This window comes from Gobio gobio (genome assembly GCF_949357685.1).
Source record: "Gobio gobio genome assembly, chromosome: 7".
NCBI lineage: Eukaryota > Metazoa > Chordata > Actinopteri > Cypriniformes > Gobionidae > Gobio > Gobio gobio.
The window spans coordinates 12,992,386-13,009,176 of record NC_137103.1 but is presented as its reverse complement, the minus strand read 5'-3'; the positions used below and the strand labels follow the sequence as shown (position 1 = coordinate 13,009,176).

The following is a 16,791-nucleotide window of genomic DNA, read 5'->3' as shown; positions in this document are numbered from 1 at the left end:
TATATAAGATAAATTATATATACAGTATATACATGCAAATATTTCTTAAATATATACATGCATGTGTGTGTATTTATTTATACATAATAATTATACACAGTACACACACATATATTATGTAAACAAACTTTTATTTTGGATGTGATTAATCACAATTTATTTTTCCCCAGCAATAATATATAATTATAAGAATAATGATAATAATGGATATAATGATGATAATGACAAACCCCACAACTTTACCTAAAATTATATAAAAACAAATAAATAAATAAATCAAAATATTAATAAAAACCTGTAATAGTATATCAGTGATAATAAGTTTCTGACTGATCTGTCTCAGATGTTTCTCCTAAATTTCATGTTTAAACGTTACCCGTTCATGTTTAAAATGTACACACAAATGAGACGATCAATGATGATTGAGTTCATATTGAGATCCTTTGATTGCAGAAAAATCTGAGTATCTTGGAAATGGACCTGTTTGACTTCTGTAAATGGATGCTTTATTTTAAGATGTCATTGTTACAGTATACTTATATATTTAAGTACTGAGTAATATTAATCAACATGTACTTACTATAGGGTTAGGGTTTGGTTGAGGGTTAGTTAGTTAGTTAGTTAGTTAGTTAGTTAGTTAGTTAGTTAGTTAGTTAGTTAGTTAGTTAGTTAGTTAGTTAGTTAGTTAGTTAGTTAGTTAGTTCAAGCAGAACACCCTAGCAACCACCCAAAGCACCTTAGCAACACCTTAGCAAATTAGAAAACCATTGCAATGCAACCACAACCACATAGAAGTACATAGCAACCACTCGGAACACTGTAGCAATGAACTTGCAACATTGCTAATCACTTTATCAATACTTAAGCTACTCAGACCATCCTAGCAACACCCTAGCAACCACTCAGAACACCTTAGGAACATCCTAGCAGTCACTAAAAACAACTTGACAACCACCCAGATCACATTAGTAACTCAGAGCACCCTTGCAATGCATTATTAACAACTTAGAAACACCTAGCAATCACCCAGAGCAGCTTAGAAACACCTTAGCAACTCCCTTGCAATGCATTATTAACAACTTAGAAACACATAGCATCACCCAGATCACCCCTCTAAATGAGACCGCTTTGGTTTCATTCATTCTCTTTCAAATATCTTTTTTTCTCTCTCCATTAAATGCACACATTTTTAGCTTTTGGTCTCTTCTAAATATTATTATTTTTTAAATGATTGTATGCAGTAATCAAACAGTGTATTGGAATGATAGTGGAGTTCTTTGGGTGTGGAGCTGCTGATTCAAGTGGGTCAATCTTCACTAGTTTATTTTAAAATGAGCTTTGATTGCTTCTGCTGATAAGCCATCCGTCTCAGAAGTTGATAGAAAGAGGAAAGAGGGACATGTACAGGAAATGCGGAGGGTGGTCTGAAACCTCTATTGGCTGCACGCTACATCTCACAGAGATTAGAGGAGTTTGTGTGTGTTTGACGGAGAGCAGTGCGGTTCAGCGGGTTACTTTCAGTCACCTGTCACTAAGTCTGTGGTGTCTTCTGGTTATTGAAGAGTTCTTGATTTGCTGGATCAGTGCTGGGTTAATGCATGTGATTAACACTCTTTTTGCCTCCATCTGTTTCCTTGAGTCTTTGAGCAAATCTGATGTTTTATTATTAGGAGTCTTTGCTAAGGTTTCAGCGAACCCCTAACACATATTATGATTGCATGTACTTATGATTTTTGCTTGGAGAATGTGTGAAAAAAAAAAAAAATCCCATAGACTGGCATGGAAGCAGAGACATGAGTCATTTTAAGAGAGCAGAATGTCATAGAGGCAAACGGATGGACTAGTAGTAAATCTTTCTGAACACCCTAGCAACCACTCAGATCACCCAAGCAATGCCCTAGCATCCACCCAGAGCACATTAGCAACACCCTAGCAAATCAGAACACCCTTGCAATACATTAATAACCACTTAGAAACACCTAAAAATCACGCAGAACACCCAAGCAACCACCCAAAGCACCTTAGCAACACCTTAGCAAATTAGAAAACCCTTGCAATGCCTCAACAACCACATAGAAACACCTAGCAACCACTCAGAACACCATAACAATGAACTAGCAACATTGCTAATCACTTTAACAACCTTAGCAACTCAGAACACCCCAGCAACCACTCAGAACACATTAGGAACATCCTAGCAAGTCACTAAAACACCTTAACAACCACCCAGAGCACCTTAGCAACACCTTAGCAACTCCCTTGCAATGCATTAACAACCACTTAGAAACACATAGCAACCACTCAGATCACCATAGCATCACGCTAGCAATCACACAACAACCACCCAAGGCACCGTAGCAACACCTTAGCAAATAAGACAACCCTTGAAATGCATTAACAACTATGTAGAAACACCTAGGAACATCCTAGCAGTCACTAAAACACCTTAACAACCACCCAAATCACCATAGCAACACATTAGCAACTCAGAGCACCCTTGCAATGCATTAATAACAACTTATAACAATCACTCGGATTGCCTTAGCAACACCCTAGCAACCACCCAGAGCACCTTAGCAACACCTTAGCAAATAAGAAAACCCTTGAAATGCAGTAAAACAACCATGTAGAAACACCTAGCAACCACTCACAGCACCATAACAATCAACTAGCAACCATGCAGATCACCTTAGCAACTCAGAACACCCTAGCAACACCCTAGCAACCACTCAGAACACCTTATAAACACCCTAGCAACCACTAAAGACATTTTAACAACCACCCAGATCACCGTAGCAACACGGAACACCCTTGCAATGCCCTAGCATCCATATAGAACATCGTAGCTACTACCCAGCACTCACCCAGAAGACTCTAACTATGCCTTAACAACCACTCAAAGTGTTTTTCCCCATTCTGATGCTCAGTTTGAACAGCAGTTTGTCTTGACCTTCGCTGCATCCAAAATCAAATATTTGCCTAAATGCATTGAGTTGCTGCCATGTGATTGGTGTATTAGATATTTGCATTAATGAGCAGTTGAACAGGTATACCTAAAGTGGCCAGTGAGTGAGTGATTGAGTGTATTATATATTATTCACCTTAATACGTAACTCTTGCTTGCTTGTGCCAAAATTAAATGATAATTTAATTATTCTAAACTGGGTCATCTGTGAAAGCATTCACCTAATACTACAGCCCGAAATCCAGGACCTAGTCACAGCTCTGACCTTATTCATGACACCTTTACTGCTGTCTTGAGATCCTTGTTAAACCAGTAATGATGAAACTCATGGGTTTGCCAAAAACAATAATCTACTGTACATGTGAACCATGTTTTCAGGTCAGTCTTTTCACTGTTAATATTTGAGAGCTTGAGAAGGAAAGCTGTAAAACTGATAACAGATGTACACTCTGACCAGAGTTCATGCTCTATAATGTCTCCAGAAGCCATAATGTCCCCTAACACTATCACACACACAAACACACACACACTCACACACTCACACTGTTTTTCTCTCTTGAATCATTACTGAAATGCCACATCTGATCAGGAATCAGTTTCTGGTTTGTGAAGAGTCTCTACTATAACAGATGAAAAGACTTCCTCCTTCATATCTCAGTCTCTTTCTATATTTCTGTTGTCTGGCTGTGTTCGGTATGCGCTAAATGTCCTGTTTATCTAAAAGTAACACTTTTGCGTGTTTAGTAACATAGTATGCCAGTATGTGTTTTCTTGACCTCGTTGATGTATGAGTTTTGTTTTAGTTTACTTTGTTTATTTTATATAGTTATTTTTGATTTAAAGAAGGTTTTTATGATGTTAACTTAAAGTAAAAAAAACGTTCAAGATTACTGAAAACAAGTAAACAGTCAGTAGCCACGCCTTTTGCGATATTTTCTAAATGTCGATAAAAAAACTATTGCGAAATGACGCCGTTTCCACTAACAATGTTATGCGACTAAAACAAATTTTTTTCCTCTCGCGATAAGTCATTCCCAAAATTATGCCACGGATGTTGGTAGGTTTATGTATATCTCAGCCACCGCACTAGCCATTGTTTTTAATCGGAGACGTAGGAGTGTTATCCAAGCATTAATGTCAAGGAAAGCCCCTTATACTGGGGATTGGCGCATATAAGGTGTTTGTGGTTGTTTCTCCTCTGTTTCTCCACAGTTCTTCTGTGGTTGAAATCTGCTTTAAGGTCTTCATGATAATGTGGCATTTCTTTGTTTAGAATCCAGTATTCCTGTAATTCTATTGTCTTTTATGAGTTTAATAAAGAACTCTGTCTCGTCTTCTGTCCAAACATACCGCGCCATCTGTAAAGAATGATCGACTTTTACGTACAACTGGAAAAACTGTTTCCATTGCAGTTTTGCATTGAATTTACGCATTTCCATTGGGCGTAATTTCAACTTCAAATTGAAGGGAAATGGAAACGTGGCTAATGATAAAATAAAAACAAAGAAACTAATTACAAACAATAGGACAAAACTATAATAGTACAAAGACAAATGAAGTAGACCTACCTGAAAAATTATGACTGTTACATTAACTTAAAAATCTAATTAAATGTACAAAAAAGCACTGCATAGTTTTTACTGTGTAAATGAAATATACATTTATTTAAGTTAAGTGGTTCAGTCGAGAGCAGTGGGTGACTTTCTCTTTGTCTTTTGTTGTTTGATTAACATTAATGACACAGACGGCATCAGGAATATTAGGCTGCTGTCACTTTAAGATTGAATATACTGATCTAATATACACATGTGCTGTCTTTCTCAACTGTTTACATTCACTTAAGACATAAATGACTGTGGATATTCGCCAAGACGGGCTTTTTGACACACAAGTGTGTGTATTTGATCGTTCAAACCCAAAAAGATCAGTACCCACGCGCTCAATGAGCAGCAGTTTCATGTGCTTGTGTCTCTTAGACATTGGTGCGTCCCAATTCACGTACTTGTGCACTATTTGATGACGTTTTGTAGTATAAATAGTGTGAGTAGTGTTCACACTGGAAATTCCAAAAAGAAAGTGCACTTTTAAATACCTGGATGATGCACGTAATTAACCAAAAAAACAAAGTGTAGAATGTTGTACACTTCATGCACTCAACTGTCACAGCTTTAATTATGTAGCGGGGGGGAGGGGCTATCAGACCCCTATGTTGAATGACAAAATAACCTTATAAAATTAATTATATTTCATTATAGTCATTCAATGGTTAGAGAGTCAGACTGTTAACCCAAAGGTTGCAGGTTTGATTCTCAAAACCAGCAGGAAATGACTGAAGTGCCCTTAAGCAAGGCACCTAACCCCCAAACGCACTGGGTGCCACTGCATAAAATGGCTGCCCACTGCTCCGGGTGTGTGTCTATGGCTTGCTGTGTGTGTGTGTTAACTACTCACTTCTTCTAATGTGTGTGCATTAATGCATGCAGAGGACAGAGGGTTACCATAAGTGGCCTTCACATGTCACTTTCACTTTCACTTTTCACTTGCACTGCTCTGTTGAGTACATAAGTGCATAGTGTATAGTCCGTCATTTAGGACACAACTAATCTCTCAGACAGCACCCATATATTGAAATGTAGTTCTTTTCCACTGCTTTTTGTGCTTCAATGTTTTAAAATAACTTGTTCTGTTATATGAAATAATAAGCTGCCGTGACGGCTCAACATCACTTGAGTGTAACCGCTCACTGTTAACCTGTAATCATGTCTCTTAAACAGTATATGTTTTCCATTCCATTAAAGCCAGTCTCTTTCTCTGTTTGGCTCTCCAGCTCTCTGGAGGGTGTGAGCTGACGGTGATCCTGCAGGACTTTGTGGCGGGCAACACGTCTGAGCTCAGCATCCAGACCGGTCAGACGGTGGAGCTGTTGGAGCGGCCCAGCGACCGGCCGGGATGGTGTCTGGTACGGACCACAGACAAGACCCCTCCTCAGGAGGGACTGGTACCCAGCAGCGCTCTGTGTATCTCTCACTCGCGCAGCAGTGTGGAGATGGACTGCTTTTTCCCAGCAGGCAAAGGTAAGAAAGAGCAGGGTTTTCTGAATCAGCTGGAGATTCTCTTGCTCTTGTGTTTAGTTGAAAATGAACATATGATTTATGTACATAGACATTCCCTTGCATTTTCGTTTGTTTTGGGAATTATACACTACCATTTGGGGGGGTCTTATGCTCATGCTAATGCTCAAGTCTCTTATGTTCACCAAGGCTGCATTTATTTGGTCACAAATACAATAAAACTTGTGAAATATTATTACAATTTAACCGTTACGGATCTGAGCCAGTTTTGGGGCCCTTTTGAAGTTTTGACATGCTCTGACATTTGTGCTTTTTTCAGTTGCTTATAAACATATTAAAGGTCCCGTTTTTCCTGTTTTTTTTAAGCTTTGATTGTGTTTACAGTGTGCAAAATAACATGTGTTCATGTTTCGCGTGTAAAAAAACACTGTATTTTTCACACAATTTACTTATCTGTATACCGCTGTTTTCACTGTCCTCAAAACGGCTTGAGGATTTCCCTGTTCTATGAAGTCCCTCCTTCAGAAACACGTAACGAGTTCTGATTGTGCCAGCGGTTCCCATGTTGTGATTGGACAGCAGCTTAGCGCACGTTAGGGCTGTAACGATTTGACCAAAAATAAAAACCTCGATTAATTGAACATTTGACCTCGATTACGATTAATGAACGATTATTTTTGCTTTTTTTTGTTGCTTTTTTTTGCCCTCATAAGGTTTTTGAGTAAGTTCACTGATAAGGTTTGTACTGTAAATATTTTCTACTATTAAAGGTGGATTTTCTTTTTATGAAAAAGTGCATTTCTTTGTGATTTTAAAATACTTGAAGGAAACGGTTCACTTTTAGCAGTTATTGTCTATGGGAGTAGAGATATGAGCGTGATTGTGTGTGTGTGAATTACTCATACCGTCTCTATTCATTATGAAGCTGTGGTGTGTACTTACTTCAAAGGTATTAAAATGTATGCCTATAACGGTTGAGTTTCTAAGCTACTTTAGTGACTTTAGTCACAGGACAGCGGTGACACTGCGTTTCTGCGCGCAATCTTCACGTGTTTTGCGAGCTTCTGTCTGAGTGTTCGTTTGTCACAATATATCAGGCATTAGTTCAACATAATACACATCTTATGGTTGAAACTCGCTTTACTGTTCAAACTGGCGGGGCTTAAACCACATACAAATGACAAGCTTTGTGAGGACTTAGGTGAAAGAGGTCTGCCTCAGTGTTGTCAGAGACGCGACGCGACACGACTCGGCTCTCTGTGTCACAGAAAAAAAGCTGAGCACTGAACGGATACGTATTGTTGTTTTTGAATAGTGCACAATCGCTTTAAATGTTGAAACTGGCAAGCCTTTAAACGCATGTACTTGACAAACTTTACGAGCATGAAAGTGAAAACGATCTGGCTTCGGGGCTTGCGCGCACCGTCTGTGTGTGTGTGTGTCAGCCCGTAGGCTATAAGAACAGCAATTAACTGACCTGTATAAACTGTGTAAAACATGAAGTTACTCTAGTGATTCTGGGCATCTATAAACACAGATAACTGCTCCTGCATCTCTCTGTCTGCCTGCAAACTGCACTTGATGTGACTGACGGGGCGGAGTCACGTGAAAACCGAAATAACCGACATGGGAAAAATACGTCGGTTAAAAGTTCTGAATGTCGGTTTCGGTTATTTTTCGATTGATCGTACAGCCCTAGCGCACGTTGCCCGGAAAGGTCACGCCTCTTACCATAACGGGGAGATGCATGTGCTCAAAGTACAGCGTCCCTGAAGGCCAAACAAAGGTGATTTGACTCCGGGATGAAAATAACAGCGTCTCGACGACATGGCGACAAACACACTCTACGAACGCAACACTTCATCTTCTCCACGTGGGAGAGCAACAAGACCACGCCCCCTTTTTTGCGTATTTTTTGCGTAGTTTAGTCAACAAACTGTTCTACTGAAGTCATTAAAGCAGGATGTACAGGGATGTAGTCCAAACCGGCCGTTCGCTGTAGGCTTTGAAAGGGAACTTCTGTTAAATAAAATATCTCGCTTGGCATTGAACTTTGAGCTTTATAATTTTACAGGTATTATTTATGCTCTAACAGCAACATTACACACTAACTAAAGTTTGAAAAATGGGATCACGAAGAACAGGACCTTTAATGGCAAAAGTGTCATTACACTGTATTCAGGTATTCAGGTACTGATAACAGGGTCAACTATTGTATTAACCTTAATATAATGTCCACTCTTAACAGAAAACATGATTGCTGATATTGCACAGCATACTATAAACAAACAATTTTGTATAGGCCTATTATATTTTAATGATATACAGTACCGGTCAAAAGATTGGACACATTACTATTTTTAATGTGTTTGCAGGAAGTCTGTCTCAAGCCTGCATTTATTTGATTTTATTTGATCAAAAATACAGAAAATGTTAAAATGCAATACAATTTAAAATAATGTTTTTCTATTTTAATATACTTTAAAATATAATTTGTATCTGTAATGCAAAACTGAATTTTCATCAGCCATTACTCCAGTCTTCAGTGTCACATGATCCTTCAGAAATCATTCTTATATGCTGATTTATCAAATCTGTCCAAAACAGGCCAAAGAAATCTTGTCTAAACAGTCTTGCGTCTATTAAATGGTATTTTGCAGAAGGATTCATATTTAAAACTACTGTTTTCTATTTTAAATATTTTAAAATTAAATGTATTCCTCTGGCAAAGCTGAAATTTCAGCATCATTACTCCAGTCTTCAGTGTCACATGATCCTTCAGAAATCATTCTAATTGTTAAAATGTTATAATATTAGTTTGGGGTAAATAAGTTTATTTTTTTGGAAAGAAATGAATGTATATTTTTCATGTAAAATATAAATGCTGGTGTATAACATTCTTTTGGGAGTGTGATCAAATAATGAGTCAAGTAGGATATGTTGAAATTGCTTTTGATATTACTTTCAATTCATGTGTTGAGTGCAATGCATTTCTCTGTCGTAGTACACAGTGACTGTAGTGACACTACAGACGGTGTCCTCTAGATGGCACCATAACTCAGGTATTAGATGGCAATGGAAGTGACTCCCAAAGAGCTCTTGATGTTTCTCACAGCATTAGAATGATTTTGTGCTAGTGACACAATCTATTACAATTTATGCCTTGATTAAACACATGATGCTGGGTAGTCTTGAGTGGCCTCTCGATGTCCTTTTACTTAGACAGATAGTGTGAGGCTGTTTACCCCAAACACTGCTGTGCTCTTATTTAACATTAGCATGACTTAATCTTAATATTCAGCAGTAAAGATTTGTTTAAAGTCAAAATTGGGATAAAACATTCATATAACTTTTATAATGTGGAATATTTAAGAGTGACTCAGGATCAGGAAATAACATAGGGCGGGACTTGACTGGAATTTTTTTTTAATTGCATGCAACAATGAATCATGCACAGTAATATGAGAAACATACATGATTGGTTATTGATTGTAGACCCTTATAGATGGCCAAAGGTCCTCAAAAAACCTCACAAGTGGCCTCGAGATAACTTGAATGTGTTTAAAGGGGTCATGAACTGGCCTTTTATTTTTTTTGTACAGTTGTCTGAGGTCTACTTATGACGTTTGCGTGGTTTTTACATTCAAAAACATCATAATGAATAAGTAATAGACTATTTTCTGCCCTGGATTTGAGCCTCTCTCAAGACGCTCGGTTTTTATGGGCGTGCCGCACTGAAGACTTGGTAGTAAACGCCGACTGCTATGATTGGATAAGCTTTGCATATTTAATGAACTAAAGTACACGTGAGGCATTGTTTTGAAAGCAACCGGAATGATTCGTCCCACAGCAGGGCTCGCAAAATGTCTTTATCAAACAAACACAATGATTTATCTCTCATCCACCTGCAATTAATTGGAATGTTTTTTTGTATTTCTTGGCCCACCCGATCGGTAGATATAACCGCAAACCGTGCATCACACACACACATGCGCCAAGTACGTTGCAGACAGCATGATCAAAACTGCAATTGTGTTTTTCCTTCATATCAAGTCAAAAGAATGTTATTTCAGTATTTAAGATTATATTGGCAGCCCGTCTGGAAACCGCATTGCCCCGGGACTTTGGGCTTTGCAAGCCCTGTGACAGTGGTAAGTTATGTTTATTTAGACACGTACACATAATCAATAGATATCAAACGATCTGTAACAATGCAATACTATCACATATAAAAACATGTTTTACTCACATTAGTGTGTTGCTTCATTCATTCACGTAATCTCATCCTGTCTGCAAATCCAGTCTCTTGTTTACAAACGAATCCGTGGTGAAATGAAGGATCAAACGCGCAATGTCTTCCCCACGTGAGCTGGATATTCATTAAAAATAAAGTTCATCCATGCATGCATAATATTGGAATCCAAATGAAGCTTATGCAGCGACTGTGTTCTTCCACAACCAGGCATAGACCAATATCTTGCTATCTTCGGCATGTTTATTGCTCGGTAGCGCGATCAGTTTAGCTACACGAGTCGGTGGGCGGGGCTACAGAATCAGGCGTATTGTTGAGGCGCCGTTTCCTTGATGACGTCAAGGGTTGGCATATTCTGAGATCAAGCGTTTGCTGGGCCTGGTGTCAATAAAAGCTTTTTTTTTTTGACTAACAAGGAAGTTTTCAGCTCCGAAACTTACAGGATATTCTTATATCACGAATAACTTTTATATATCAAAGGCTGAATCAAAAGTTGATTTCTCAATTCATGACCCCTTTAAATGTGATGCCTTGAAGTCAAAAATGTTGAGATCTACTGCTATACACTCCTTTGTGTTCATTAAAGGAATAATGCAAATGCTAGAGTCATCATTGTTGACTAAAAAGCTGTTGTGACTCACACTGAAACATCCTAAAAATGGGAAGTAATGACACTGCTGTGGAATGTGGAATATTCCATTTTCTTTGTGTTGTAATTTTCCAATCAGAACATCTTATATTTTCTGTAACTCATATGATTCATTTGCTGAAGTGGAAATGTAAGTGTTGTATTACATAGCTTCCTGGAGCCTCGAGATGAGTAATAATTCACGAATTATCGGTCAAATAAGTTTTTATATGGAGCAACCCAGTTACCAGAAATCTATTCTAAGAACATGTTGAAAACGTTACCATTAAATAAACTTATGAAAAATGTGAAAGTGATATTTCTGAATGTTCTAACGATTGAAAACTCTTTTCTTGGTGATGCGAACATTACAGAAAACATTAAGGGAACATTCCGTTATATCATTTTGGGAACTTTACATTTGAATTTTCTCTAAAAAGTGAAACTGGTTAGTAACCTTTAAAATCGTTAAACAAACGTCCAACTAAAATGTTTTTCAGAAAAAAAAAAAAGTTCCTTAAACATTGTATAAATAACTTATTTAAAGACAGATAACTTTGAAGGAACATTCTATTAAGATTACTGGAAGAATGTTTGTTCATAACTTTGACAGAACCTTGCCAGAACATTAGCCAAAGTTCAGAGAATGTTGCCTGTTTAAGTTCAGATCTTAGGGATGCGCTCCGCATGTGTGACAGTTTCTCTCTGCATTCATACATTAGTCTGTTGAATTTGAGGTCAGGCCATTTGAGTCAGATATGTGGTTTCGTTGTGTTGGCGTGCAGAGGTGTGCAAAAGAGATGTTTGTACAGCGCTTTTAATATTGGATCTATTTGAGTCTGAGACTGATTTGCATAACTCCTCCTGTCTGTTGTGGGAGACGACGATGTCATTACCATAAAGATTCCGCTGCAAAATGCAAAAAGGGCATAACGTAGAGCACCTGGTGAGAAGGCTCATATGGAAATGAAGGCAGTGTCCATGCAGATCTGCAACGGTCAGAAGCATTCTGAATTCCCTTTAAAGTGCCCCTATTATGCTATCTTAAAGGCTCGTCATTTTGTTATTGAGGTCTCCAACAACAGGTTTACATGCATCAAATGTCAAACAACATTTTAATTTTCTCATAATATACATAGCACATCACCACAGTGTTCAATGATTCTCAAACGACTCAATGGATGAATCAGTCTCTCTAAATGCCTCCTTTCCGAGAGATACTCTGCTCTGATTGGCCAGATTGCCCAGTCTTTTGTGGTTGGTCTACCATGTACAGCGCTAAACGAAATGCCCATTATCGTAACTGAACTTCAGCTCTGGAGACTGCCCTCATCGATTGTACACACTGTAAAGACAGTAACAATGATGTCGATTTTACCATATCAAGTCTGATGATGACACATTGAAAGAGCTAGTTATTCAAACCGAACCTTCGTTGCAAGGGCTTCTTGAGCAGGACGTTTCTCAGTGATACGCTACTCATTTTGAGGTACATTGATATGTTGCAACTGTAATTCCTCACCATCAGCATTAACAAGAGTATGTCCATCAACAAACCCATGTGTTTGTGTATTTCTAATTTACTGTGGTGCACATGCGGGAACTGTATCAACAACAGCACATACATTAGCCGAGCACTAATGTTTGTAAAAACAAATCTTGCTCCATCCTTTATCTTTACTCAAAGTAGTAAGAACGACATAAAATCTGCATTTATAGACACAGTTTTAGGTAATAGTCGCCCACAGCTGAGTATTTCATTAAGACCGTAATAACGTGCGTTAGCCAGAAACTTACACAATATCAAAAAAAACTACGTATTTTGAACACCCGGTAGAAAATGTATACATTAATGATTAATAATACTTACAGGTTGTAATTCTGAGGAGCAGCCGGTCCAAATAAACTGAGAACTGACCCATCTGTCCAGATCAAGCGTTTTACAAATCCCGTTGAACTCCAAGATTTGAGGGTGGGTCAAGTAGTTTGTGGACGAAGAACGTACAACATAGGCGAACATAATGCATATGTAATTTCTAGTGACGCGTGAAAGTCACGCATTAGGATTCGAAATACAAACGACTCGTATAGGCGGTTCAGATTCGATTCTTTCTTTTGGGAGACGATAACTTTATTTATCGTTGTCGACTTTACAACTTTGCAGAACGTTTACTTTCACAGCTATATTGCACACTGCATTAAAGGGAATGTTAGAGAGAGAAAAAAACATAATAGGGGCACTTAACTATTTCATGGTGCTATCCAGCTAAGACTGAAGTGTGTAGGGCTGAGTTTCATTCTGTAATAAGACACATGCCAGACCAGCACATGTACTCTGAGATGCTGATCTAGAAGTTGACTTTGATTCAAGATGTTTCCTGTAGTGTAATGTATCTCACGGTCAGCAGCAGAGGGTTTGGGTTTCATCTAGAGCCCGACCGATTTATCGGTCTACCGATTTTATCGGCCGATATGAGCCTGTCGCAGATATATCGGCATCAGGGTATATGCCATGGATATGCCACCAATATGAACGCGTGCCCCCATGTCTCACAGCGCGCAAATATTCACACAAATTTGTCAAAATGCCAGTCTTGTCGAGTATCATCGTAAACATGAAATTTGACACTTGCCAGTCACACCAACATTTTTGGTCATTTTCACAAGTTTCATGGCCCACAGGATATCTTGTGTGAATATCTGAACATGCAATATATCAAATATTTTTAAGTTTAAGTAAGTTTCATGAAAAAAGCAACATTTTGAGCAAAATTGCGTTTTTGTCAAAGACTACAAACAGATTGGATTCATAACGATGATCAAAACATAGATGAAGTAGATCGAGTCCATCAACACCCCCAAGTTTCACAGTCCTATAGCTCGCTCCTATTGACATTTCATTCAATAAGATAGAGCTGTTTTGATTTCCTGTTTATTGTTGATGATCGTGTTATTTTACATATGCTTATGAGATCACTCGTTCCTGCTGCTTCTTTTCCTGTGTTTTGATCAGGAGATTCTCTACTCGTTCAGGAGATGTGTTATAGCGCCACCTACCGTATAACAGTGAAAACACGGAAAAATCTCATCAATGGCAGGGAAGCGTTTTCTCATAAAAGACGAAATAACAAAAGACAGGAAAAAAAATCACTCACGGCTCTTGACTGAATAACTTTAATAAGGGTTAATCTATATTTATACAGTACGGACTATGAAGTGATATTTAACATTTGATAACTATTTCTGTACCTGAAAATCTAGTTTAGACCTACATGAAAAACCTGAAAAGAACTGTTTTTCATTTGTATGTTTGTTTGGTTGTATTTATGTGCAATATATTATGTACAGACTGTATTATACATTACCAGTCAAAAGTTTGGACACATCAATGGGAAAGTGTGTCCAAAATTTTGGCTTGTTCTGCTCTATAATATACACATAAATAATATCGGCCGATATTTCGATACTTCCTAATATCGGTATCGGCATTGGTCCCCAAAAACCCATATCGGTCGGGCTATAGTTTCATAATTGCATTCTGTTGCCGTTTGCGTGGAAGTTCATTGTGGGGAATCAACCAGCAAACCTCTAGTTACTAGCTCTGAGCTTTAACCGCCACACTTTTAAAAAGATACTTAAAGGTGTAAATATACATAAACTGTCTCGCATCAATACATGTCAGTACCACACAAAAACAATGCATTACAATAAAACAAACACCAACTAGAACTAATGACAATAGATAAGTATATAACTGCCTGCAATGCATCAATTTGAACATTTCCGGAACCGTGAGGCCTGTTTAGACCCCCAACTCTGATTTAATAATTAGACAGACTGGTGAACAGTCGCCAGTAGAACTGAAGTGCATATTTGTGTTATTGTAATTACACATTTGTAATGATGACGTTGCAATTTAGTACATGATCCACATGTGGTTTAGATGTCTAAATACTTTTTGGGGCCACTGTCTATAATGACTGTTGCACTTATTAGTTCTTTAAATCTTTCTGACCTAAATGTTTTGTTTAGAAACAGGTGTGTATGGTAAGCATTGTTTCTTTGAATTGCTCTGTAGTCATTCCAGCGATGCAGTGTTGCGACACATACAGCAGGCGACAGGTCACCTGATAACACAGTTTAACCTGCAGACAAAACTGGCCAGCCATTCCGTATTAATGTCATGTAATCTTCATTTATTCTGAACTGAACTTTAAGCATCAGTGAATCTTTTCTCTCTGATCCAAGTTCAGCTCACGTTATCTGCATGGGAATGTGTGTTTTTCTTTTCCACAAGCTTCTCATTTAAGTGCTTTGAAAGAAGAGAGAGAGAGAAAAGAGATGGCCCTATGAGTGTCCCGTTAGCGTGCTACAGCTGGACACATTGTCATGGGTTCACGTTATCACATACAGCATACTGACTGTGGCTTTTGTCTGGTCAGAAAGTGAAACATGAGAGTTCTGTTGCTCCGCCCTCTCTCTCTCTCTCCCTCTCTCTGTTGTGGATGTAAAGTCAGGCTGAATGAGAGTAATTACTCAGTGGCGCGGGTGCAGTCCTCCCGGAACATCTCTCTGTGTTGAGACATGCGTCCCTGAGCGGTCATGAGGAGTGATAAGGGTGTGCGCTCCTGCTGTGGCTGGATTCTCGATAAATGTGGCTGCTGCTGTCATGTGGGAGGTGGGTTTCAGACGCTGTTCTAGAACTAATCTGTGCAAAACTAATGTACATTGCACAACAGTTGCTTTACACATATGATGTATATATTTTGCATTGAGCTAGTTCACCGGTGTGACTTGTTTTGTTAGTTTGTTAATCCCTAGTTTATCAAAAAGTTGTATTAAATGTGCACTTGAAGTGTATTTCTGATCTTAAAAGCATATTTAAAAAAACATACTTGCAGATAACATAATATTAATGAAATGAAAAGCCACTTAAGTGTACTTGGAGTGCACTTTTTAAAATGTACTGATTAATTTAATAATCTTTTGTTGTGCTTTAAAAAACGTATTAGCATACTAAAGCGCTTGTAAAGTACTTTATTATACATTTTGTAATTGTAGTGTGTTATTTGATATTACATATCAAGTTAAATGTTAAAGTTCAAAGTTAATCTTAAATATACCAGCTTTGTTACAAATGTGTAAATACAAATATATTTAAGTGCATGATATACAAGTGTCAATAGAAGTAACCAAGTTTAATAGAAAAGTAAAGTATTAAAGTATATTTTAGTTTATTATTGTCTTGTCAGTACATTTGCCGGCACATTTTATGCATCTTTCATAAAGTAATTATGAAATTACATATAGAAATCCACTCTTAAAATCAAGTAATTGCATTTGATATAAATTTAAACTAAAATGCATGTTATTTAATATTAAATGAAAATGAAGTGTCTGAACACTGAACACTTAAGTATGTTCTTTTAAGTAAATTTACGTAATAAGTACTCTTTTAAAAGTATGTGTATTTTTGGCTCATTGGATAAACATACCTCGACTTTTCAGTTTCCAGCTGAAATGAACAGCTAGAGATAATGAAATTAAACTGCTGCGATACAACAACCATCCAAATAAAATGTTGCCAGATTTCTGATAAAACTGAACGCACTTTGAAATTGTTGCGAAATGTGCACGACACGACATCATGTCATTTGGCATAAATGACGCCACAGGTGCGTTTTTTCCGATGAGCCTGGGTTGTATGTTTTAGGTGTTGTGTTTCAAGTTTTCATCATTTTAATCAAATGCAGCAACTTGCAGTTAATTTACGTAGTCCTGCGTTGAGACAAATTAAATGACAAATGAGAGACAGATATTCCATACAGTCGCTCATAAAAATGGTTAATAATAATTTTAAAAGGGTTTTAGATTA

The 16,791-nt window shown here is 37.7% G+C and overlaps 1 protein-coding gene across 1 annotated transcript in view; it reads left to right on the top strand.

Annotated features, from left to right (window-relative positions):
- The window catches only part of kalrna (kalirin RhoGEF kinase a), a 203,067-nt gene that overhangs the window by 116,283 nt on the left and 69,993 nt on the right, over window positions 1–16,791 (top strand). Inside the window, exon 32 of the mRNA XM_079822059.1 lies at window positions 5,793–6,039. Coding sequence (XP_079678185.1) covers window positions 5,793–6,039 — 247 coding nt within the window. The remainder of the gene's footprint in view (window positions 1–5,792; window positions 6,040–16,791) is intronic.